Raw genomic sequence first — 26,290 nt, 5'->3', positions numbered from 1 at the left:
CAGCTCTCTTAAGGTCCTGCCACAGCAGTTAAATCGGGTTGAGGTTAGGACTTTGGCAGGGCTATTGCAACATCTTGTTTCTTTACTTTTTCAGCCATTCTGTTGTAGATTTGCTGGTGTTCTTGGGATCATTGACCTGTTGTATGACCCAATATCGGTCAAGCTTTAGCTGTCAGACAGATCGCCTCGCATTTGACTCTACAACACTTTAGTATACAGAGGAGTTCATGGTCGACTCAATGACTGCAAGGTGATTAGGTCCTGTGGCTGCAAAACAAGCCAAATATCATCACCCCTCCATCAGCGTGCTTGACCATTGGTATGAGGTGTTTGTGAATCCATTTGGCATTATGGCCAAACATCTCCACTTTGGTCTTGTCTGTCCAAAGGACATTGTTCCAGAAGTCTTGTGGTTTGTTCAGATGCAACTTTGCCTACCTAAGCCGTGCTGCCATGTTCTTTTTAGAGAGAAGCTTTCTCCTGGCAACCCATCCAAACATGCCATACTTGTCCAGTCTTTTTCTAATTGTACTGCCATGAACTTTAACATTTAACATGTTAACGGAGGCCTGTAGAGTCTTAGGTGTAGTTATTGGGTTTTTTGCAGTTTCTCTGAGCATTGCACGGTCTGACCTTGGGGTGAATTTGCTGGGACGTCTTCTCCTGGGAAGATTGGCAACTGTCATGAATGTTTTCCATTTGTGAATAATCTTCCTTACTGCAGAATGATGGACTTCAAATTGTTTGGAAATGGCTGTATGAGCTTTCTCAGATTGCCGGCTTCTCTAAGATTATTGCTGATGTCTTTCCTACTTGGCATTGTGTTAACACACACCTGAAGACTCCAGACCAGTGTTGTTGTTCATCTGAGGTTGTATTTACCTAATTTTAAGACCTGCCAAGGACCAGATGATTTTTTATTATGTCCCGATAGACATAGAATTCAATAGGGTGTCCTTTCTTTTTCACATGACTGTTTTTTTGTTTTGAGGTCCCTTAAAAACGTACATCTTTCCCTGTTTAAACTCCCATTGAAATGAATGGGAATGCTAACGTATAGCTTTCTCCAGGTATTACAGATCTTTCTGGCTTTAATTCCAGCAGTGGCTCAGCTGAAATCCACTGACTTTGCAAAATCATCCCTGGCCCTGTTTCTATTATGTTTTTGAAGATCATGGTAATGAGAAGTCAGAACAGTTTTTGAACTCAGCGATGTCTATATTTGCATGCTAAATACTTCTGAAGTGTGATTTGAATGTAGAGATGAAAAGCCTGATACATTTTCCTAAAAGTTAAATAGCTCACTCTTTTCAAGACTGCAATAACACTAGTATCAGTCATCAAAATAAAACCATACACACAGAGTTTTCTGAGTAAACATAGGCAACCATCCCAGTACAGAGAATGCTTTCAGCCCCATTTCAAAGTATGCTGAAATCAGCTCAGATTTTTCATCAATTCTCCGCCTTCTGCTTGAATGCAGCCAGAGCCTCATAAACAGCCTCTGTGGCAAGAACTCGTGAAAAAATGTCAGCAATGTTGTGGTTTTGCCCACACCCTTGCTGGAAATATTCATAATTCAACGTTGGGGCCAATTAGATGTTAGCTGCAGGACAGCAGCTTTGTGTCTCAGTAAGATGTTGCTGGCATTATCTGCTATATATTATTGTTCCAAATTCAACCACTCCTGTAAAAAGGAAGTGAAAACATTTTATGGAAAGACAATCTCTATTGCAACATTGACATGAATTAACTACACACACCACCCCCACACATACACATTTTTTCAGACAACATAAAGATAACCACAATATCATTGCAGTATGGAAAAAGTGCTGTGTGGGTGGATGCATGTGGTCATGTCAGTTTTATCTTTCAGACTATTAGTATTATATAAGATACTTTAATAAAGAGAATATACTGATTATAAAAAAAGCACAATGATATACCTTATGTTGAAACTATATTGTTTATATTGTTCAAACCAAAAAGCTAGATAGTTACTGAAAGGCATCAATGCTATGTATCTTAAAGGAATTTACTATCAAACCTGCAGTTACTGGAATGGGTAAACAATAACATACATTACTTTCAATGAAGTAAAAACTGATTTAGAACTTATATACAGATATATAATCCTATTTTGAAAGAGTGTCGTAGAAAATAGTCTTGATAACCTTTACCATACATATAGCTCACCCAGCAGGTTTTGACCTTTAGCAAAACCTTGTAAATTGTGCAAGATAATTTTTCTTTTGTCATGAGAGAGGTGTGTCCAGGCATTAGCATTATTGCAACCATTAATATAGGCTAATCTTTTTAAATAGCTTTGACCTGACTCACCAATGAGCTTAGATACTTGTGACATGGTTTCTTTATTTGGACTTCCAAAGACACATAAGTTGATATACTTTGACAGTGGCCTTTGAACATTTTATGACCTTTGTGAAATCCATTTGCACTGATGCGTGAACTTGAAACTTGCTTGACCTTTAGGTCTGGAGGGAGACCCGGATCTGCAGTTTTTGCTGAAAGGTGGAGACCTACTAAAGGTGAAGTCCCGCTCATGGAGGAAGACCCGCTACTTTCGGCTGAACGAAGATTGTAAGACTGTGTGGCAAGAGACCAGCAAGAAATTCAAGAGCGACACCAGCTGTAAGTATAACTGCTGCTCCTTTATTCAATTCAGTGTCTGTTTGAGAGAGATGGGGGAAAACCGGTTTTCTTCATATCATGAAGAATCAGATTTTTTTTTTTTTTTACATAGTAGAGCTTGGTATACTATGAAAAACATAGCCAAGCTACCAAAACAACTCTTTTTTGAAAAAAAAAACAAAAAAACAAAAAAAATACAACACATGAATGTTAATAAAGCCCAGTTAATAAAGAGAAAGCCTGGATAGATATATTATTCCTAACAACAAGATTAAAATGTGTGAATGTTTGTCAAACCTTGCTCATGAATAACTAAATAATGTGAAGTAAAGACTATTTTAATCCACGTTTCCACTGAAATTACCTGGAACTTTTTTCACAGGAACTTTTTTCCCCCAGACCTGTTGCTGGGTAAAGACTAGAAGGGATAAAGCTACGGACACTGGGTATGCGCAAAATTAATATTGGGCAATTTAATTACTGTATTTGCATTTTTGTAAGTGTAGGTTTAGGGTTGGGGTAGGTGTAGTCGTTAATAAAACACAATCTGATGAGTAGCAAATTAATTTACTGTTATTTTATTGTGAAGTTTTGCCTCATTTCCGGACGTTGCTGTATCCCTTCTAGACACAAACCTGTTGCTGTCTGCATTTCCATCGTGGTCTAAAGTACCGTGAAGATTCGGCAAATTAGTCTGGTAATGTAGGACTGCATGCGACTTTCCAGTTCCGGCTGGATTTCATCCTCTGCTTAATAAAGCCTCGTCGTCGGTCCATTGGTGGTATTTTTTAAGCTCCATTGTTGAATAGCAAACATCTCTTACTGCACGCAACGCAACAGACTTTTAAAAATGGTGGTTGAAATAAAATGCTGGGTGAACTCAACCAATCAGCATGTTCAGCACCCAAGTCCCACCCCCGAAAGTTCCTGAACTTTGAAAGTACTACCTCGTGAGCAGGTACTTTCTGAGGAGGACATTTTTACCCGCAACTTCATTTAGACCCTGGTTGAAAAAAAAAAAAATGGTTTCCACAAAAATATTAAGCAGCACAGCTGTTTTCAACATTGATAATAATAAGTGTTTCTTGAGCACCAAATCAGTATATTAGAATGATTTCTGAAGGATCATGTGACACTGAAGACTGGAGTAATGATGCTGAAAATTTAACTTTGCATCAAAGAAATAAATTACATTTTAAAATATATTCAAATACAAAACAGTCAATTTAAATTGTCACAAAAAAATTATAAATTGTTTCTACTGTATTTTTTATCAAGTAATTCAGCCTTGGTGAGCATAAGAAACTTCTTTCAGAATTATTTAATTATTCAACATTTTTGACCAGTAGAGTATGTGTATATCAATCCAAATACATTGTATATAAAAAAAACTGTTGCTTGATACGCTGTAATCAGATAACCTTTATTTTCATTTAATTTCCTGACAATAAATAACCTCATGCTGACATCAGCAAGCCTGACATCAAATGGCTCTCCTGTAAACTCATCTTTATATTGCCCAGGGCTGTAAACAAATAGTTAGACCTGTCCTTCACCTCCCCCACAAATATTTTGAAAAGCTGTAAATCCAGAAAAGGCTTGGAGTTGCAAGGAAAGGAAACATCTCAGACAAAATGACCAGAGAGGAGGGGAACAAAATTTTGTTGTGATCTTAAATCTTTTTCCCACATGTTGTCCACAGCCCTTTGCTCCTCAAAGCTTCCGGCCTGGTTCCTCCTGGCCAAAGGCCTCAGATCAGGCCTCTTTATCTGCTGTCTGCCAGACCATGGCTGCCTCCTCTTTGGCTTGTGTGTGTGTGATTGAGGAAACCAGGACCAAACTAAATCAAAGGATTCTAGTGAAAACACCAGATATCAGCAGGGGAATCCCTGGTCCTGCTCACATGATATTTTCACCCATTAGTTGGGTGTTTTGACAGGCGTTTACTCCCATTGGCCAGGAATGATGATTAAATGGACTACACATGCAGCAGGGGTGTTCAGCCTCTTTTTATGTTCTCAAAACAATGACATAAATGATGACAGAATGCTTGGAAAATCTAATAAACACTAGAAAGATTCCAATTGGCTTAATATAAGTATTGAAACGTAGAGGATCCTTCAGAGACTTGCAATTGAAACTAATAGTTTACTCTGTAAAATATTACATACTTGTATTTAATGGTTTAAATACGAGAAGTTGAGGGGATCATGTTTTCAAGCACGGGAAGTAAGGTTTTTATTATCTTTTAGTAATGGTGCCAAGTTTATCTCAAGTTGAATGGACTTGCAGGGGTGGGAACGAAACTGAGGAAACGTAGCAGATTGTTTTTTATCAAATACTATGTTCTTCTCTTTAACCCTGTTGGACAGAGACAGTTTTAAACCAACCTCAGTCTTGTACTCCATGATAAATAGTAGCTGCAGTCCTGTGTGATGCCTCGTAGTTTGCCGCTATTATCTGTACAACAATGAGCAGATTTTGCACCTTTTTAGGGTGTTTGTCATGTGTTTATTATTCCCGCCTTCAGCAGAACACAATGAGATGGCCAACATCCCACCACTGTAACATACAACAGAGGTCACATGAGGCAAAATCAGACTAGAAAGTGCTCCGATATACTATACAGCTTTTTAAAATGTTTTTGAAAGAAGTCTCTTATGCTCAACAAGGCTGCATTTATTTGATCACAAATACAGTAAAACTGAATATTGAAATATTAGAACCATTTTAAATAACTGTTTTTAATGTATTTTAAAATGTAATTTATTCCTTTGATGACAAAACTGAATTTTCAGCTGCCATTACTCTAGTCTTCAGTGTCACATGATCTTTTTTTTTTTTTTTTTTTTTACATTTAAAAAAAAAAAATCTTAATTATTTCAAACTTTTGTCTGGTAGTGTATGTGTTTAGTGGGGCTTGCTAAGGCATCACAATTACTATTGTTATTTTACACTAAGTATTCAACTTATACCTAGCCTTCCCTAACATTAATTATTTCTAAAATCGGGTAACTCTGAGAATGGCTCTTGTGTGTAAGGAATCAAGAAAGAGAGTACCTCACAGGATGTGGTTGAACAACCAGATATTGTGGACTATTGTGGTTATTAGAAACTATAAACCAATGATGAGACATTAATGCAGAAGAAATGAACAATTGTTTTTAAAGGTGAAGTGTGTCATTTCTGCATCATCACCATTAAATTGTGATAAGAGAAAAGATTGTAACATGAAGAAAATGATCCACTTACCTTAAAAAAAAAGTGTTGGTGCAATTATTCACCAAAATGTGCTTGTTTCAGTCACTGTACAGCATATAATAAGTTAAATGTAACAATAATAATCTGATGAAATCAGTCAGAGGTCAGAATTTGGCCAAGCACAATGTTTCCTTTCTGTCAGCTTGTTTGAGTGGAATATGAAGGATGCTCAACTTGCCTTTGACACTGCTTTCTTTCAGCAGTTTACTTGAGATTGGGCGTTATCCAAATTGTTCTCCTACAGACTCCATATTTGTATTTTTGTGCGTGCACCACGTATAAAAACAGCAAATTATCTCCAGCCGTGCTTTTTCAGAACTTTCCACAAATACTAAACAAATTACTCTGTTAAGCTTTTGCATAAAATATTCTTTCTGTTTTTTCATCAAATGGACATTACAAGAAAGTGCTTAACCTTTGGAAAATGTTATACATGAGGTTCAGCGACATATTGTAGGTACGAACTAAACAGTTTTGAACCTTGTGATTTTGTAATTTTCTAGAAACTAACATCTTAATTAAATAGACAAATTCTATAAAATTAAATAAAAAATAACTACACAAGAATGGGTAACAGGACTGCCTATTAATTAAAGTCCCCCTGTAGTCAATAATTTTAACCTTTAAAACTCATCTTTGATCACCAAAATGACATATTTAAAAAAATTTTCCTGTGAAAAAAATTTCTTTATGCTTTAAAATAGCTTGAATGTAACTACCCCAGCTCAGAGATCCACTCGGTCAACTTACTGAGGTAAACGCTGCACAATGGTATCGTTCTTTACAACATCAGACACATCACGGTAATTAATATGATAAGCGTTTTGCTTGACTATGTTATCAAACAGCTAATAATGTGTTGCTAATGTTACACAAACCATGTTCCCGTTCTCCATGTCAGAGTCAGACAGCTGCCTTCTAACAATCAGTATCCTTACAAATGCTTTAACAACTCAGAACGTCAGCAGAGAAAAGCATATAGTTTATCATAACATCATAATTTACATCATACACCCGCTATATTGCTAAATCTGCCTGATTTTTCCTATCAACAGAAAAATATACCGGGATAACCTGGCTTCTCTTGAGACTCCCCTGCTAGTTCGCTGTTAATGATATGCTAAAGCCCACCAGCACACGTTGATGTGATTGGTTACAAGGTAGTTTGTGACATCACAGACACCAGCGATTTCAAACCGTGGGTTTGAGACTGTCTTTTTTTCGCTGCAGTTTTAAATAGAAAATACTCAGCAATGGTGCTGACAAATGAATTTGCACATGGTTTGTCTTAAAGCATATTAAAAACACCACATAGACATATAAACAACATTAAAAACAACCTTGATTTTCACCACAGCGGTCTTTAAATAAATTGTAAAAAATTATAATTAATTTTAGTAAATTATTTAATAATTAAAATAAATTTTTACTGCAATTAATTTAATATCAATTTAACATCAAGATTATGATTTTAAAATCACCTTGAAATCAAAATGGACCATTCTTGTTTTGTTTTTTATGGAATATTGCAGTATTTATTATAAATGATTTGTCCATTAACATTTTTTAAATTCATTTATAAAAAAACAGAATTCATAACTTCCCCTCTCTAACAGCAATAGCAATCCACAACCATCCAATCAATTCCCGATGGACAAAATCAAGTCCCACCGAACATTTTTATTCTTGCCCTAGAAGCCGCTTCACTTGTATATACATCACAATAGGGAAGAGCAGACTATAGCATCTTCCATTTCATGACGACTTTAACAGTACAGACGAGAGGGTCAAAACCTCTTAAATAAATATTATTAATTAAATTCAACAAATAGAATTAAGTTAGAATTAATCAAATTAATTACTTAAATGTCAACCATTTAAAATGAGTAAAATTTAAGTTAAATTTAAACTATAATATCTGAATAACAGACAGACGTCAAAGATGAATTAAGAACTCTTTATTTTTTATTGCCAACATTGAAGACACCTGATGATAACAAGCAGAATCACTAAAGGAAAGAGAAACACAAGAAATAACAGAGGTTTAGATGTAGATGTTGATTTTATTGAAAATGTTTGGTCACCATGATGGTGATCAGTGTTTCATTTAGTTGGCCAGTTTGTCTCTGCTTTTTATGTCAGTTTGTGGTTTTTGTAATGGTGTTTGCTAATTTTACACATTTAAATGATTGACTTTTAAGGAATTAATTTGATCAATTCTAACTCAATTCATAATTAATAATATTGCTTGTAATCTGTTGCTACAATTTTATTGAGTAGATAGAGAGTATTACTTTTTACAGTGTAGACCTCACAAAAAAGGGTCCTGTGCCTTAACTGTTTTTGTCATGCGTCACCAAGTGTGCAGTATTCATGGATAGTGGCTTGTGTTGTATTTGCTTTGTTCCAGTAGACTGAATACAAACAAACAAACCCTGATCTGATTCGTCACAGTAACCCATCTATTATGTGTAATTGTTTAATTTCATGAATTGATTGCTAGAGAGATTTCAATAAATCTCACTTGTGTCTCTTTTCCAGGTAGAGCAGTTTATCAATGTATTTGCACACAGAAAAGTCAATTAAAGCTCTAATTAAAAACTTGACTCATTTCTGTTCACACATGGACACTGTGATAACAGCAGAGACAGATAGCAGCCCATGTTTGGGTTCCCCCTGCCTTTGAGAGATTTGAGAGGAATAAAGCTTGTCCTTGTATTTGTATAACACTGGGATTAAAGGGCAGAGGCCACAAGAGGAGACTGATTTGTAATGCACAGCTGTGTTTGCCAAGCACATTCAGTAAACCTCAATGAGAATGACACCACTGCGCTTATCACCTTCTTATCAGTGTCTGACGTGATGCCCGCAATGAGTTGATTTCATATAGCAGTGCTTTGCCAAGATTTATTGATTGAGAAATCAAGATTTTTAATGTACCTCTCAAGTTAATGATGACTATAATGATGAGGCAGGGCTGGGGAAAAAAATCTGAGTTTAAGAGTTGTCTGTATGGGTAATTTAAACAGAAAAATCAAATGATTAAAAATTACACTTAAAGCAGTTATATAAATTTAATTTAATCCCATTCCATTTAATTTCTTTTTTTATTATTTCATTAAAATTGGAATTTTGGAATTCTGCATCCTGTTTGCTCATTTCAAATTCATTTTTATAACTGTTAAGAGAAAAAATCTTGCCCACTGTGCTGTGTCTTTTAGTTGTTTGGAGGTTTTAGGTGTCAGATATACTCATGTACAGTCCTGCCTATCACATGAGTCTCAGAAGCCCAGAAATAATGTGTCTCTTTGGCTTCAGGCTGTAGTTTTGTTGTAAATCGCTATTCAGATGTCTCTCGTCAAACTGCCAACAGATTAAACTAACATAGATTTCTCGTGAATATCAGTTTTATTCACGAAAGGTTAAAAATGTTATTTAGAAAAGCGGTCAGTTCAGACTCAGAAATGAGTAATAATTAAAAATCTCTTGCTTCTTTTACAGTCAGCCTCGAGGACATTGAATATGTGCGGCATGGCCGTCAGACTGAAGCGCTGCAGAAGTACACTGACCCCTCAATTGAGGACCGCTGCTTCTCCATCATCTTCAAGGGTCGACGGAACAACCTGAACTTGATTGCCTCATCCAAAGAGGAGGCCAAGCGTTGGGTCAGCGGTCTGGAGAAAGTCATCAACAGCATGTACAACCTGAACCGCCAACAGAACAGCGAACAGTATCCTTGAGCATTTATTCTTTGTCAGTATGGGGGGGTAATTGAAGGAAAACATCAATTTAAAAGTACTATGTGCAACAAATATTTATGTAAAACTTTTTAATTCGGAAAGTTCTGGCTCAAAAAAAACTAAAATATATATATTTCTAGTGTTTAATATTCAGTCCTTACATCAGAAAAAAAGCTGGATCTATAACTGCATGCGCAAGGCAGACAAGAACGCAGACAACAAAATGTCCTTGAAGGAGTTGAAGCATTTCCTACGTCAGATCAATATTGAGGTGGATGACGGTTACGCTGAGACGCTCTTCAAGGTGAGAGACAAATCATAAATCTTGACTATCAATTTCATTTTAACTTGTACAGCTAGAAACAAAATGGATTTTAAACTCATGGGCAGCAATTCATAGAAGTCTAAAATGCTGAAATTTTCAAAAAAGTAGGTGTCTCCTGTTGCAGGTCCTCATGAACTGTTTTTTTATTAATAATTATTATTTAATATATTGCAGAAATGTGACACATCAAATTCAGGAACTCTGGAGGGATCCGAAATTAAACAGTTCTACAATTTGCTGACTTACCGTCAGGAAATTGATGTAATCTATGGAAAGTACGCTCATACTGACGGACAGATGAGCTCCAGTGACCTGTTGAACTTCCTCCATAATGAGCAGAGGGAGCCAGTGTCTTTGGATTATGCATATAAGCTTATCGATAAATTTGAGGTGGATGAAATAGGTAATGGCACTTAAATTACCAGAAGAATACATCAGATAACTTATCTATTTCAAATAAATACTGTTCGTTTGAACATTTCTATTCATCAAAAAATCCAGAAAAAATGACTCATGGTTTTTACTAAAATATTAAGTTGCACAACAGTCTTCAACATTGATAATAATAAGAAATGTTACTTGAGCAGCAAATCAGCATATTAGAATAATTTCTGAAGGATCATGTGACACTGAAGACTGGAGTAATGATGCTGAGAATTCAGCTTTGACATCACAGGAATAAATTACATTTTAAAATATAATAAAATGGAAAAATTATTTTGAATTGTTACAATATTTCACAATTTTACTGTTTTCAATATATATATATATATATATACACACACACAAGATAATTAAAATCTAATAAGAGAGAATGTGTATTAAATATAAAATATAGTATATAAATATATTCAGGTAGATTAATTATTATGAAATATAGTCATCTTTCATAATTAAACAACCTGAATTACCCAATCAAAACAGCAGATGTATCATATGACAAAATTTGAGTTTATTTTTACAATAAATTTTAGTATAAAACACTGTTTTCATATTTACCCAGCCAAACTGAACAAGCACATGAGCAAAGATGGTTTCCTGATGTACCTGAACCATGAAGAAGGCTCCATCTTTAACCCCGCCCACAAAGCCGTGTACCAAGACATGCATCAACCACTCAATCATTACTTTATTTCCTCTTCCCATAACACCTATCTGATGGAGGACCAGCTGAAGGGGCCTAGCAGCACAGAAGCCTATATCAAGTACGAACATGTCTGTTTTCGCAGGAATTCTCAACAGCAATGCATTAACATATTAAGCATTTATCCATAAGCAAAGTGAGAGAATGGTTGTTATCTTTTAGAGCGCTGATAAAGGGATGCCGCTGTGTGGAGCTGGATTGCTGGGACGGTGAAAGCGGGGAGCCGGTCGTTTACCACGGTCACACGCTCACATCCAAAGTGCTCTTCAAAGACGTCATCAAGGCCATCAAAGAGTATGCTTTCAAAGTGAGTGAAATGACACAAATTGTATGGTGTGATGACTTGTATTAGTAGCTTTGTGGATTATGAAAACATGTGTTTCTTTGCTACGCTAGACCTCACAATACCCAGTGATCCTGTCTTTGGAGAACCATTGCACCACAGAGCAGCAGAAAATAATGGCCCATTACTTAACCTCCATCTTGGGCAGTGCTCTGCTCACTCAGCCACTGGGGCATAACATGCCCACCACTTTTCCAGGACCTGAGGTTAGACCCCTTTAAATAAACATCTTTACATGCATGTTTCCTGGTCCACTGCTCAAAGCAGTCTTGGTTCTGGAAGTATTTTTTCCATTCATTTTTCCTATAGGGTTTTAAAAAAGGTCGAATTTGAGGTTTTCGCAAAAATGAGTTCATTAAGCCCTTATTTAGCGATCCAAATGCTTCAAATAGCAATTAAACATCTAAAAGTATCTTTATTTGTATGTTTTCTGAGAGAAGTACCTTTCCTTTGATCATGAACAAATCGATCTTACTCGCGCTGACTGACAGATCCGAAGCGCTCGCACAAAGGCGCCTCAGACAGCACACGATCACGATATACATATAAACAGAATTACAGTACTTCAAAAAGTTGATTACATATATATATATTTTCCTATAGATATTTGGTTTTGATGAGGTGTGTGCCAAATTAGGTATTAACAGTGATTTTAAGGCATCATGGGTAATGTAGTTTTTCACCATTCTGTTGTTAAACAGTTATTTTAAAAATAAGTTACAGCAAACAGATGGCTCCAACAAAAGCATTTATCATTGATTAACAATCTCGGAGCTCACAACATTAAAAAGCATTAAAAATCAATTTCCCTATGGAGAAAATGAATAGAGTTTTTACTTCTGGAACCTGACTGCTGCACTCTATAGCGCTATGATAAAGAAATGATGCGTACAACACTGCATATTATAGATAATACTACATATTGCCACCTGGTGGATAACAGAGACAGCTTTCTAAAGCTAAACGTCTTAAAAGCTCTCTTTACCACTCCCCACTTTCCTCAAATGACTTCCTCGTCATCCCTGCAAACTTCCTGTTTACTTCTGTATCCACAAATTCAAATAGCTCGAAACAGAGGAAGTGATTATCAGTAGGGCTGTGATTACATGAATACAGATTGATCGCAGCCATTTATCACTTCCTGATGATTCACCAAAACACGCACAGAGCGTTTGAGCTGCAGTCTGAAAGGCAAATGATGAGACAGTACAAGTTCAGACTGGTTGCTTATTTTGTTTGTGGGGTGGGAGGGGCTTCTGAAGTTTCAAGTTTATCAGGCACATTTGGAACTGTTTTGAAACTTTTCCTTTCAATGACCTGTTCGAATTAAGTTTCAACCCTGAGCTTTGCCCTGTACTGAGAAGTTCTGCCAGTTTCTCTAAATGAAACTGTGGCAGGATGGCAATCAAGAAAGATTCTCATATTTCAGCCTGAGGGCAGCTCAGCCATCAACTATCATCCACGCACAAACACACTAAGAAGAAAAACAATAGTAAAGCATCATCTTTCAGTTCCATTTATTATATGTGAAGGTTATCTAGAATTTCTCACGCAAAACTCCGACCTATCCCACACTCCTTGGGTTTTGTAATTGTATTATTGTCTCCATTTGATCAATTACTAATTTTTTAAAGTCACTTTGAAAAAAAGCAACTGGTAAATGAAATAATTTTATTTGAACTTTGAAAGAGTTTTGAATAAATATTAAGTAAAAGTCAGAGCCTTGTGGGTGACCCGAGTTCAAGTCCTGGCTTGTGGTTTTTTCCCAATCCTGTTCCAATCTCACCTCTCCTATCGCTTCTTATCTTTGCTTACACTGTTCTGTCATAACAAAGGAAAAAATATATATCGTACACTATCAATTAAAAGTTTAAAGTCTGTAAGATTTTTTTGAAAGTGTTTGAAAGAGCTCACCATGGCTGTATTTATTCGTTCAAAAATACATTAAAAGTAGTAATATTGTGAAAAATTATTACAATTCAAAATAACTGTTTTGTATTTTAATAATCTTAAAAATCTTAAAATGTAGTTATTCCTGTGATGCAAAGCTGAATATTCAGCAGCCATTACTCCAGTCTTTAGTGTCACATGGTAATAAAGTAACATGATAAAATAGAGAACAGCATTTCAAAAGAACAGCATTTATTTGAAATACATTTATTTTGTAAAATTATAAATGTATTAATTGTCACTATTGATCAATTTAATGCCTCCTTGCTGAATAAAAAATTTTTTTTTTTTCACCAGAAAAGTGACTCCAAATCTTTGAACTGTAATATAAAAATAAAATGTTTCTGATTTATTAGTATCATCAATATTTTTTTATTACATTTCAATATATAATTTTTTTTTTTAATATTTCAAATGTTTCAGCTACCAATAAGAATGCAGTATTCACAGCTTAACTGAACACATTTTAACATATTTAACATCTACAGTACGTTTACATTTGCAGGAGCTGAAGGGACGTTTCCTGATCAAGGGAAAGCGTTTGAACAAACTGGATGCGGCATTCAACAACAACACCTCAGAGGATGTGGACAGCGTGTCGGAGGAAGACGAGGCTGCTGAACTGAAAGAGGCTGAACCGAAACCCAAAGACAAGGTGTGTTGAAAAACCCTGCAGTCATTCAGAGCCCAACAACACAACAACTGCTCTAGCATGAGTTTAACCTGTATTACCCATGATCAATACAGAGGAAATTTAAGAATTCAGTTTTGGAAAGCATGTTGTCAATCAAGTGCTACAAAATTAACACACGCCAAACACCAAATATGAGTAAAAAGTGTAAAAAACATAGTTATTTAGCAGACTTTAGTTGGAAGTGCAGCATAGAATTTGGTTTAAAACGAACTAATCACAAGGTTCATTTTTGGTCTTATCAAAAGTCCCTTTTCAAACCAATGTATTTTCTATTAAATGTAAAGTGGAAAACAAACTTTCAAAACGCTCTACTCTTATGGCCGTGGAGTATATTTGCATACACAAAGCTGCGGTAGATAAGGTCGAATTCAAATCGACACACTCAGCTGTCGCAGACATTCCTACAAAAGCCTGATTCAAATCATTAGACCACAGATTTGTTCTGCTTTTTTGCATCCCTTTGACATTGCATGTGTGAAGTCTATTTATGTTGCACCCTGTAATTAAAATCTATTTCTGATTACTTTTGTAGACAAAAAAAAAGATCAAGCTGGCTAAGGAGCTGTCAGATTTGGTAATCTACTGCAAGAGTGTCCATTTCAGCAACTTTGAGCATTCAAGAGATAATCAGGCCTTCTATGAAATGGCCTCCTTCAAGGAGAGCAAAGCAATGAACCTGGCGGAAAACTCAGGTACAAGGGTACACAATAGAGTGCTGCAGGGATGATGTATTTTTGTAGGCCAAAACCTGGAAATGAGTAGCATTTTAGCAGTTCTGCTTCCATCGTCTTTAAGTCAGTTTTTTTTTAAATGGGTTTTTGGTTAAATGTCTGAAATAAGGTCTGTGGTTAACACAAGCCCAAGATATTTTCATGTTTTATTCCATGAAATAAAATACATCAGTCATACCCCTTTGTGAACGGCAGTTTCTTTCAGTTTTCCCCCTCCATTTGGCCTAAAACACTGTGTTTGTAGTCATCCAATTTGAAATGTTGACTACAAACACTTTTTCAGTGTTTTCCGTTGCGCCGTTCTCTTGATATTTATGATTCTTTGCAGCCTTTAGCAATGCGCTGGATCCTTCACTGGAAACCAAAAGTAACACTCCCACTAAACGTTTAGTTTTTTATTCTTAAACCCGAGAACAATACAAGTTGACACCATTATGATTAAAAGTTTGCTAAGAAGTATTTCCTACTAAAGCAAGGTGCTGTTTGACTCTGGTAAACGTGAAGTTTAGCCTTTTGCTTAAGCCAATTGTATTTAGGCTTCAAAATTCATTACAGTTAATTTGTGAAGATTATCATGATGAAAAAATGTAAGAATCAAACTTCTGTGTTCATAGAGCTTATTTTCTGCAATAATCCAAATACCAATGGAGAAATCCTATTGGGGAACCAGCGTGATGCTAACTTCCGGGTTGGCTTACAAAAATACGTCATTACTGCAGCACTCTATAAGGCCTGAAACTAAAAGACATTTTGCTTATAATTTGTGTGATGTTGCCAGATATACTCTAATATCACATTTTTTGCTTATGTCTTAAAGCTACGGCATTTATTCATCACAACATGGATAAGCTGAGCAGAATCTACCCAGCTGGCTCCAGAACCAATTCGTCCAACTACAATCCGGTGCCACTGTGGAACGCTGGCTGCCAAATAGGTGCAAATCCCACTGCGATATAACATAATATGAGTCTGACGCAATTCAGAAAGTCTGTTTATAATATAAATCTGTTTTTAATCCCTCAAAATTGGTTTACAGTGGCTCTAAACTTCCAGACTCCCTGTAAAGAGATGGATCTGAACCAGGCCCGCTTTTTACCTAATGGCAAGTGTGGCTACATACTGAAGCCAGAGTTTCAGAGGGACCCGGGCTCCCAGTTTGACCCCATAAACCTCAGTGTAGGCCCCTGGCTGCAGAAGAAGTCCCTGCATATCATGGTGAGGTTTTTCTGTCCTGCACCGCAAAAAAATTAAAATAAAATAAATTAATAAATAAATAAATATTTAAAACAAATTAGGGATGCACAGATATAATTGCATGATACAATAAATAAATTAATTAATTAATATTATAATTATATATATATATATATATATATATATATATATATATACATACACAGTATCTCAGAAGTGAGTACACCCCTCACATTTTTGTAAATATTTTATTATATCTTTTCATGTGACAGCACTGAAGAAATGACACTTTGCTACAATGTAAAGTAGTGAGTGTACAGCTTGTATAACAGTGTAAATTTGCTGTCCCCTCAAAATAACTCAACACACAGCCATTAATGTCTAAACCGCTGGCCAGAAAAGTGAGTACACCCCTAAGTGAAAATGTCCAAATTGGGCCCAAAGTGTCAATATTTTGTGTGGCCACCATTATTTTCCAGCACTAGCTTAACCCTCTTGGGCATTGAGTTCACCAGAGCTTCACAGGTTGCCACTGGAGTCCTCTTCCACTCCTCCATGACGACATTACAGATCTGATGGATGTTAGAAACCTTGCGCTCCTCCACCTTCCGTTTGAGGATGCCCCACAGATGCTAATCCATCACCTTTACCCTCAGCTTCTTTAGCAAGGCAGTGGTTTGGGCTCGTTATCATGTTGGAATACTGCCCTGCGGCCCAGTCTCTGAAGGGAGGGGATCATGCTCTGCTTCACTATGTCACAGTACATGTTGGCATTCATGGTTCTCTCAATGAACTGTAGCTCCCCAGTGCCGGCAGCACTCATGCAGCCCCAGACCATGACATTCCCACCACCATGCTTGACTGTAGGCAAGACACACTTGTCTTTGTACTCTTCACCTGGTTGCCGCCACACACGCTTGACACCATCTGAACCAAATAAGTTTATCTTGGTCTCATCAGACCACAGGACATGGTTCCAGTAATCCATGTCCTTAGTCTGCTTGTCTTCATCAAACTGTTTGCGGGCTTTCTTGTGCATCATCTTTAGAAGAGGCTTCCTTCTGGGACGACATCCACGCAAACCAATTTGATGCAGTGTGCGGTGTATGGTCTGAGCACTGACAGGCTGACCCCCCACCCCTTCAACCTCTGCAGCAATGCTGGCAGCACTCATACGTCTATTTCCCAAACACAACCTCTGAATATGACACTGAGCACGTGCACTCAACTTCTTTGGTCGACCATGGCGAGGCCTGTTCTGAGTGGAACCTGTCCTGTTAAACCACTGTATGGTCTTGGCCACCGTGCTGCAGCTCAGTTTCAGGGTCTTGGCAATCTTCTTATAGCCTACGCCATCTTTATGTAGAGCAACAATTCTTTTATGTAGAGTTCTTTGCCATGAGGTGCCATGTTGAACTACCAGTGACCAGTATGAGAGAGTGAGAGCAATAACACCAAATTTAACACACCTGCTCCCCATTCACACCTGAGACCTTGTAACACTAACGAGTCACATGACACCGGGGAGAGAAAATGGCTAATTGGGCCCAATTTGGACATTTTCACTTAAGGGTGTACTCACTTTTGTGGCCAGCGGTTTAGACATTAATGGCTGTGTGTTGAGTTATTTTGAGGGGACAGCAAATTTACACTGTTATACAAGCTGTACACTCACTACTTTACATTGTAGCAAAGTGTCATTTCTTCAGTCTTGTCACATGAAAAGATATAATAAAATATTTACAAAAATGTGAGGGGTGTACTATATGATATGGTACTAATATATCATTCATCCCTAAACCAAATGCAATCCTAAAATCTAAACAAATCCAAACACAGTGACCAATTACTGTATATGTCTGTTCAGATCATCTCAGCCCAGCAGCTGCCTAAGATCAATAAGGACAAACAGACCTCCATTGTGGACCCTCACGTCAGAGTGGAGATCTATGGTGTGCCAGCTGACAATGCCAGCAAACAGACACATCACATTGTCAACAATGGCAAGTGTCAACAGTGCATTTACATTACACATTTAGCAAATACTTTTTTTTTTTTTAACCAAAGTTTAGGTCGCTTAAATGTTTTTTGTTACAGGTTTCAATCCAATGTGGAATACAAAATTCCAGTTCACTGTTCACGTGCCTGAACTAGCTTTGGTGCGGTTTGTGGTGGAGGACTATGATGTTGCTACCCAAAATGATTTGGTTGGCCTGTACACTGTGCCCTTCATCAGCATGCAGAATGGTAAGCCGGAGAAAATAAGTGAGAAATGACTTTCTGTTGTGCAGTTATTATGAATTTGCTCACCATAAGTCCTATTTTCTGTCTTCAGGATACCGGCATGTGCCTCTGCTCACAAAGAGAGGAAGCCTCATTCCTTCAGCGGGACTGTTTGTGCACATCATGATTATTGATGCTTAATAGACTGCAACATTCCTCTCAGTCATCTCAATGTCAAAGTGTACAGATCACTGAACAGGACAATCAACTAAACTCTCCTATGCGAACACTTTCTAGGATAAGATTTGGACTTCCTTTTCCAATGTGCCTTGAGGTTTACAAATTAGCCCTCCTTAATATATGAGTACCAAGATGCACCTTAAAGTGCTTTGTAGAATTAGTAGGTGTGGTTCAATTTAGGAAAACAGGTGGGGTAAAAAGTCTATTTTTAGGACTATGTTGAACATACAGCCAATGAACATTAATATTTAAGCGCAAATCAAATAATACTCAACATTCTACACATTCCCCATGTCTTTTTTTGACTTGAATAAATATTGTTTAAATATAAATAATAATTTAAATATTAATTAAATTAATAAAAGTCTATTTTATATATTTTAAAATATATATTTTTATATATACTAGTATATATAAAATATATATATGACTAGTAAAAAGTAAAAATGTTTGGTGAAGCTACAGCCTCTTTCCTACGGAGCCCCGCACATGACATGCAAGGAAAAAAAAATTGTGCGCACGATTTACTATTTCGTTCCCTCGATTTGCTAAATCGTGCAAACGTTTTTTAGCAAAATGTGCACGATTTAGCAAATTGAGGGAACGAATTAGTAAATCGTGCGCAAGATTTATAAATCAAGATAACAAATTAGTACATTGTGCGCACGATTTACTATTTTTTCCTGCATGCCATGTGCGGGGCTCCGTACTTTCCTGTCCAAATTAGCAGTGTGTTTCTCACCTATAAAACTGATTTAATTGGACAATATATTTTACCTAGCACTGTTTTATATTTTAATATTAAAATGTATGTATTTAAAAAATATACTACATTGATGCCTTTTTTAAATTAACAGAGTATTTAAAAATTGTTTGTATATTATTTCTTACTGATTATCAATGAATTTGTGTCCTTGGCCAAACATTACCTTGAGGTCTTCAGGTACATTTACACAACAATGATGTACTAAAAACTGAAGTTTTTCCTTTGTTTTTTTCGCGTATAGACGTCAACGTTGTCAAACCGATCCCCGTTCACACGGATTCGCAAAAAACGCTGTATTATGTATGCCAGGCCAGTAGTTGGCGATATCACTTTGTAAAGAAACCACACGCCTATAGACTAAACACGTAATACTCATGCGCATGACAAATTCGAGTTTTTGTAGTTTACATGGAGACAATAACAGTATCTCTTGTAAATTAATGGCCAAAACGCATTAAAAGTTTTCAGTTTTTAGTTGAAAATGGTGTTGTGTAAACGGACCCTTTATTTTGGTCAAAATTATATCTTACGGGCCGTTTACACCATAGATATCTATATCTATATATTATATACATATCTATGGTTTACAGGACACCGTTTTCAACTAAAAGCGGAAAACTCATGCATTTTGACCGTTCATTTACACTACAACGGCATTTTGGGGGCCTGAAAACGCAAACTTTTGAAAATAGGTTTCAAAGCGCAAGATTTTTTGAAAACGATACCAGCATTGTCTTCGTGTAAACTACAAAAAAGCGAATATCTAAAAACAGTGACGTCATGTGCATGCGTATTACGTGTTCAGTCTATAGACCTTATGCGCCAGAGAAACAAGTGCGCCGCCATCTTTATAAAATTGTCTTTGAACTTCCGTTTTGCGGTAGCTCTGTACATTTCAATGCATTGCTGTCAAAGAATAATTAGCTGGTTAAGTAGATTTACTTGTTCTAGCCTGGCAGCAGAATACAGCGCTTTTAATCGTTTTCATGGATCAGTATGAATGGGGATAGTTTTGACAACATTGTCGTCTGTACATGAAAAACGCAATGGAAAACTTCCATCTTTAGTGCATTGTCGTCGAGTAAACGCACCCTTAGTAAAAAGGAGATTTAATCTTAACAATAGCACCCCTGTGTTCAGTGTTGTATGAACTGTTATAATTTTGTTTATTACTGTGTGGTCAATATTTTTTACAGTGGCTTACGATGGCTAATTCTCAGTTTTCATACAATATGTTCTTTATGTGAACTCAGGATACAAATGATGGACAATGAACCATAAAACCCCATATTACCAATACATGCTATCCGTTATTTTCTGATAAACATGTTTTAAGCTAATGTTCATAATCATGTTATGAGAATCTGAACAGCAGGTGTGTATCTAGTTATCTTGTCAGAGCAGTAAGAGAGTTGCACTACAAATGTGTATAACATAAAAGAATGAAAAAAAGTTATACATTTACATAGCTGTGCTTTATATTTTTAAGGTGTTTATTTTGTATTCATTGTTGTTGGTGTAAGGTATTGTTTCTTTTTATCTGCTCTAGAAATATTTCTATTTTTTATGTTGTTCTTAAATGATCATATTGTGCCTTAAAGGAAAGTTGTTACATCAGCAATATTAAACCATAACAACATCTGTTTCTCATGTCCTGTTCTGGCATCCAGGAAAGAAATGGCTTTACTGACTCTAAAATGCTGTGACAAACCATTATATTCATTAAAACTGAATTAAACATCTCAGAAACATTTCTAGCCAATGTTTTTATTAGTAGCTACTAAAAAGCATTTAGACGTGTTGTACGTGACTGATGAAATCAGAATCCATCATTTTGGTGGTGTATCAAGATATTTACAAAGCATTTCTATTAGGGCGTACCTTTAAATGTTCACTTTTAAATGTGTTAAACATTTCTTTGATGAATAAATAAATCTATAACAGTGCATAGGTTACAGTTTTATAGCCCAAAATACCCATAAAGCACAATAGTCAGGTCTGAAGATCTCATAGTAAAACCAACTCAAAACAGTCCTGCTTTCTTTTTAAGGTCGTTCTGACGCCATTTAGGCAATCGCTGGAAATTGTTACGGCTGCAGCCGAGGAGATTCTCGAATTCTGCATCAGTCAAATATTCCTGAAATAAAGACAGTGTATGGAAAAACATTATTTACCAGATGATAAATCATACCAACCAAAAAAGCTTTCAGCACCCACCTCTCGTTTTTCAGGGTCCGCTCCTTGAGGCAGCTGGTTAGGTGTTTTAACTAGCTGCTCAAAATTTGGCATCCCAGAAGGCTTTGCTCTGGTGGGAGACTGGTCTACATGTGCACTGGAGATGGAAGAGGACATCCGCTGATTATAGGGCCTTATATTTCCCGGTCCTCCAGGAGCGCTGTAGCTCCCCGCACCTCCTCCTGTCTTCTCATTCAGGTCCGTGTTGTTGAGATTCTACAGGAAATGAGGTCAACATTATGTTTAGATCTGCACATAGGTGTGTAGATCATATCAATATCTAAATGTAATTAGATAATCAATTTCGTTAGATAATCAAATAAGATTAAACAGTTTAATTGCATCTGTTGATATCAGGAAGAAGCATTTGATCAGTAAAGTGAAAGCGTTTTACCACAGTGATTTGCGAAATATCACCCATCTTGCTTTTCATCTCCTCATATGAAAGGCCTCCCTGGAATATAGAGTGAAACTGAAAACGTGTCTCTTTGTGACATGAATTCATTATGTGGTGTGAGGGTGGGCAAAAGTATTTAAATTTAACATGAAATGGCACTCGTAACCAATTTTACTTTCATAATATTTGAATATTCAACGAGAAAAAAGTAGGCGGGATTTGATTTTTTACTATATTTTTGAGAAGGAATTGACTAGTATAATATTGGCTTTCGGATAATATGAATGAATAGCCTGCATGACCAAAAAAGAAAGTTGTTTCAGAGGCGGATCAACTTATTTTCATAAAAATATTATTTAGAATTAGGCCAGTTGCAATTATTGATTATTCGTTTTATCATGGTTATTCAATTTAATCACAATTTATTATTTGTTAAATTATTTAGTAATAAATTTGCCATAAAATATTATATTATATTATATTATATTATTTTATTTTATTTTATAAATAATTAATAATATAAATATTATAATTTAGAATTAGGCCAGTTGCAATTATTGATTATTTGTTTGATCATGGTTATTCGATCTAATAACAATTTATTATTTGTTAAATTATTTATTATTAAATTTGCCATAAAATATTATATTATATTATTTTATTTTATAAATATTTAATAATATAAATATAATATTATAATTTAGAATTAGGCCTGTTGCAATTATTGATTATTTGTTTGATCATGGTTATCCGATCTAATCACAATTTATTATTTGTTAAATTATTTATTATTAAATTTGCCATAAAGTATGCAACATTATATTATATTATATTGAATTTTATAAATAATTAATAATATAAATATTATAATATCATAATTTAGAATTAGGCCTGTTGCAATTATTGATTATTCGTTTGATCATAGTTATTCGATCTAATATCAATTTATTATTTGTTAAATTATTTATTATTAAATTTGCCATAAAATATGCAACATTATATTATATTATAATATATTATATTATATTGATTTTATAAATAATTAATAATATAAATATTATAATATCATAATTTAGAATTAGGCCTGTTGCAATTATTGATTATTCGTTTGATCATAGTTATTCGATCTAATATCAATTTATTATTTGTTAAATTAGTTATTATTAAATTTGGCATAAAATACATTATATTATATTATATTATATTATATTATAAATAAATAATAATATAAATATCATAATATCATAATTTAGAATTAGGCCTGTTGCAATTATTGTTTATTCATTTGATCATAGTTATTCGATCTAATCACAATTTATTATTTGTTAAATTATTGATTATTAAATTTGCCATAAAATATTATATTATATTATATTATATTATAATATATATTAAATAATTAATAATATAAATATTATAACTTAGAATTAGGCCTGTTGCAATTATTGATTATTTGTTTGATCGTGGTTATCCAATCTAATCACAATTTATTATATGTTAAATTATTTATTATTAAATTTGCCAAAAATTTGCAACATTATATTATATTATATTATATTATATTATATTACATCATATTATAAATAATTAATAATATAAATTATTATTTATTTATCATTATATTATATATGAATCCAATAAAAATCGTTAATGGAAATTATTTGCATGAAAATTAATTGTCAGCACAAAATTTGTGATAGTAACAGGCCTATTTTGGAATAACAACATCAAAAATCATGCACAATAAGACCAGGAATCTGTGTTAAGAAAGTAAAAAGGGTCCATTTTGCTTTCATGTTGATGATGATAATTAGGTGAGAGTCAACAAACGATTATGTGAATTGAGAACTTCTGTTAGTTTGTTAGTGAATTTATGTTGTGCATTACGGCCCCCTGCTGGACAAATTCAGCGTGTTCGACTCACGCTCCACTTGTGAGTATCCCAAGCATTAAACCAGCCGGTGAAGGTGGGCGGCTCATAGCCTTGTTTAACAGTGGTGATCGGTGTCCCAGGGTCCCGTCCTGCTGGGTGGGTTTTAAGATATTCCACTGCACTGCTATAGGACTCCTGAGTTTCGTATTGGTTGGCTGAGTTGCCAATCCAAAGGAAAATCTGAGGGAGAAAGAAGAAGAGGGGTTTAGGAGAATGACATATAAGTTTTTTAACTTGACCCCTATATAAAGCGAACTGTATATTTTAATTCGCAAAAAAACCTTTCTTCCCTGCTCCTCAGTTTGAAAACCCCTTGGTTAGAGTAACTTAATACTCAAAATAACCAGCAGAATTTTTGATGTTATTTTTCACCATTTCTTTTGCATAACCCAGAACGGTACCGCCATTTCACCGCAGCCACATGCAAAAGAAGCCGACAGCATGACCTCACACAACCCACCTCCTCCCAGGTGTCTAATAGCATGACATCATCCTCATCCAGATCATCCTGAGTGAAGTCAGCCACTTCTGTCATGAGGAATCGGCCCGTCTGATTGGAGCATTCAAACAGACGAGGATCGTGAGGTGCCACTTCTTTCTCCAGTCTGGTGGAGATACAGAGAAAGTCAGAAATGATCGACTGTCCTCTAGAGTTGAAGTATGAGCTCAAGTTTGTCTGTTTTTATGATTGTACCTCTTGTCACTGGCATATGGAGCTTTCCCTCCCAAAGCCACCCAGAAGGCAGCTGGTTCCTGTCCTTCCATCACAATCTGCTTATCCTGCTCAGAAAGCAAATCAGCTACGGCCTTCCCCATCTCCCTCTCATCTCCACTGCAGCCCTGTGGGAAACATAGACACACATACTATGTTGGGTTTTCATGTTTTATATAGACTTTCCATAGACATAATGATTTTTATACGGTACAAACTGTATATTCTATTCCCTAACCCTATGGTTCCCATATTTATTATGATTAATGCATTTTTATATTTAATGTAACTAATACATTTTTGCTGGAGTATAATCAGTTGTTATAATTTCACACATTTTAGTTTTAGTGTATATTTATTTACACATTTATTTAAAGTTATTAGTTATAGATTTATTATATTATTTATTTATTTAATTATTATTTGTTGTATATTTATACTCACCTTTCCATACCACAGGAAGATAGCCTGATGACTTTTGAGCAGAAAGACGTCATTGGTGTTGAGAGAGGAAGCTCGGGCGGGCACCTCTGTTGCCTTGGTGTTCATCTCATGTGTCCCTCTGACCTGGAAGAGTCTAGCACCAGGATCAGGGTTCACAACACCCGGTCTACCTGTCCCACCCTAAGAAAGCATCAACATGTCAGTGGGACAAGAGCACAGCAAAAAGAAATGCTTAATAATAAATGTAGCTCATTCAAATACAATTATAAATGAAAATGACAGTTCTAATTATTTATAATACACATAACTAACGATTGTAAAGGATTAAATTTTTAAAAAATGTTTTGATAATGTCATTAATGAAAGCTATTATTAATCATTACTTTAAGAAAAGTAAATTCATAGAATACTCAAAAGAAGTAAAAATAAATTAATTTTAATAAATCCTATGGCAGAATATGTAAGTAAGTGCTAAATAATTCAGATCATGAAACAATTTACAATTTAGAGCTATATGTTCCATAGGAATGAAGGGACAATCACCTCAAAGATGATGAGTCTGCCCTTAAAGATGGCCAGGAAGTGTCTGGGCTCTTTTCCCATGACCACTCTGACCTGTGTTGGGGCTCCATTGTATTTGTTATCCAAATTCACCGCCTGATAAGCACATGCCGTCACCTCATCCTGTGTGGCATGGCGACCCTGGAGAACACATGCTTCATGTCATAGGGTCTCCAATGTGTGGATCCAGATTATAACACGGTGTAAATGTAGCTTTTCAGGTCAATGCAAGTGAATAGAATTCATGTAGAGTTCAAATATTAGAAATGCTGCATTTTTTTATTTTCTACTGTATCCATATAGCTTTATATAGTATTTTATATACAGTGGCCCAAAACATTTATGTCACACTAAAATGACATTCTATGAATGTCATTTCTATGTCATTTTATAACAAATATTAAAGTGCCATTTTACAGCAAAATTATATATATAACGGTTAGTTCCTGTCCTTGATTTTGATTGGTCAATAGCTGTGTTTTATTCACGATAAAACACGGCTATGACCGCTTCACCCAGCGGTTCTGTGTATCACTACACAACACCCTTAGCAGCCACTCTTAGCAACGTAAACTGTTTGTTCTCAATTGATATTGTTCATTGAAGCTTACTGTATTATGTAGAAGAGTATTCTGAGAAAAAGATCGAGTGAGCGAGTTTATTACCTGCATTCAGATTTAGCATTTTCCTTCAGGTCAGTCCTATGTTCATAATAAAAAATCTGTTTAAATGTCTGATGTAT

The 26,290-nt window shown here is 35.4% G+C and overlaps 2 protein-coding genes across 7 annotated transcripts in view; one reads left to right on the top strand and one right to left on the bottom strand.

The window, feature by feature from the left end:
* plcd1a (phospholipase C, delta 1a) overlaps positions 1–21,017 on the top strand; it is a 31,177-nt gene extending 10,160 nt beyond the window's left edge. For all 3 annotated transcript variants that reach the window (XM_051881796.1, XM_051881797.1, XM_051881795.1), the window contains 14 exons: positions 2,497–2,655; positions 9,418–9,646; positions 9,831–9,960; positions 10,156–10,384; positions 10,985–11,186; positions 11,288–11,432; positions 11,522–11,674; positions 13,924–14,073; positions 14,645–14,804; positions 15,661–15,777; positions 15,880–16,058; positions 17,905–18,040; positions 18,135–18,284; positions 18,373–21,017. In XM_051881796.1, coding sequence (XP_051737756.1) covers positions 2,497–2,655; positions 9,418–9,646; positions 9,831–9,960; positions 10,156–10,384; positions 10,985–11,186; positions 11,288–11,432; positions 11,522–11,674; positions 13,924–14,073; positions 14,645–14,804; positions 15,661–15,777; positions 15,880–16,058; positions 17,905–18,040; positions 18,135–18,284; positions 18,373–18,461 — 2,228 coding nt within the window. In that variant the 3' untranslated portion in view covers positions 18,462–21,017. The remainder of the gene's footprint in view (positions 1–2,496; positions 2,656–9,417; positions 9,647–9,830; positions 9,961–10,155; positions 10,385–10,984; positions 11,187–11,287; positions 11,433–11,521; positions 11,675–13,923; positions 14,074–14,644; positions 14,805–15,660; positions 15,778–15,879; positions 16,059–17,904; positions 18,041–18,134; positions 18,285–18,372) is intronic.
* vill (villin-like) overlaps positions 21,014–26,290 on the bottom strand; it is a 22,283-nt gene continuing 17,006 nt past the window's right edge. For 3 of the 4 annotated variants that reach the window (XM_051881790.1, XM_051881791.1, XM_051881792.1), the window contains exons 13-20: positions 25,531–25,689; positions 24,988–25,167; positions 24,526–24,671; positions 24,292–24,436; positions 23,823–24,011; positions 21,896–21,955; positions 21,484–21,717; positions 21,014–21,403 (exon numbers count right to left, since the gene is read on the bottom strand). In XM_051881790.1, coding sequence (XP_051737750.1) covers positions 21,290–21,403; positions 21,484–21,717; positions 21,896–21,955; positions 23,823–24,011; positions 24,292–24,436; positions 24,526–24,671; positions 24,988–25,167; positions 25,531–25,689 — 1,227 coding nt within the window. In that variant the 3' untranslated portion in view covers positions 21,014–21,289. The remainder of the gene's footprint in view (positions 21,404–21,483; positions 21,718–21,895; positions 21,956–23,822; positions 24,012–24,291; positions 24,437–24,525; positions 24,672–24,987; positions 25,168–25,530; positions 25,690–26,290) is intronic. The other variant, XM_051881793.1, reaches the window with a different exon arrangement.

The sequence above is a fragment of the Ctenopharyngodon idella genome, chromosome 23 (genome assembly GCF_019924925.1).
Source record: "Ctenopharyngodon idella isolate HZGC_01 chromosome 23, HZGC01, whole genome shotgun sequence".
Taxonomy (NCBI): domain Eukaryota; kingdom Metazoa; phylum Chordata; class Actinopteri; order Cypriniformes; family Xenocyprididae; genus Ctenopharyngodon; species Ctenopharyngodon idella.
Note: the sequence above shows the minus strand (reverse complement) of the source record. Positions and strands in the feature narration are given on the sequence as shown.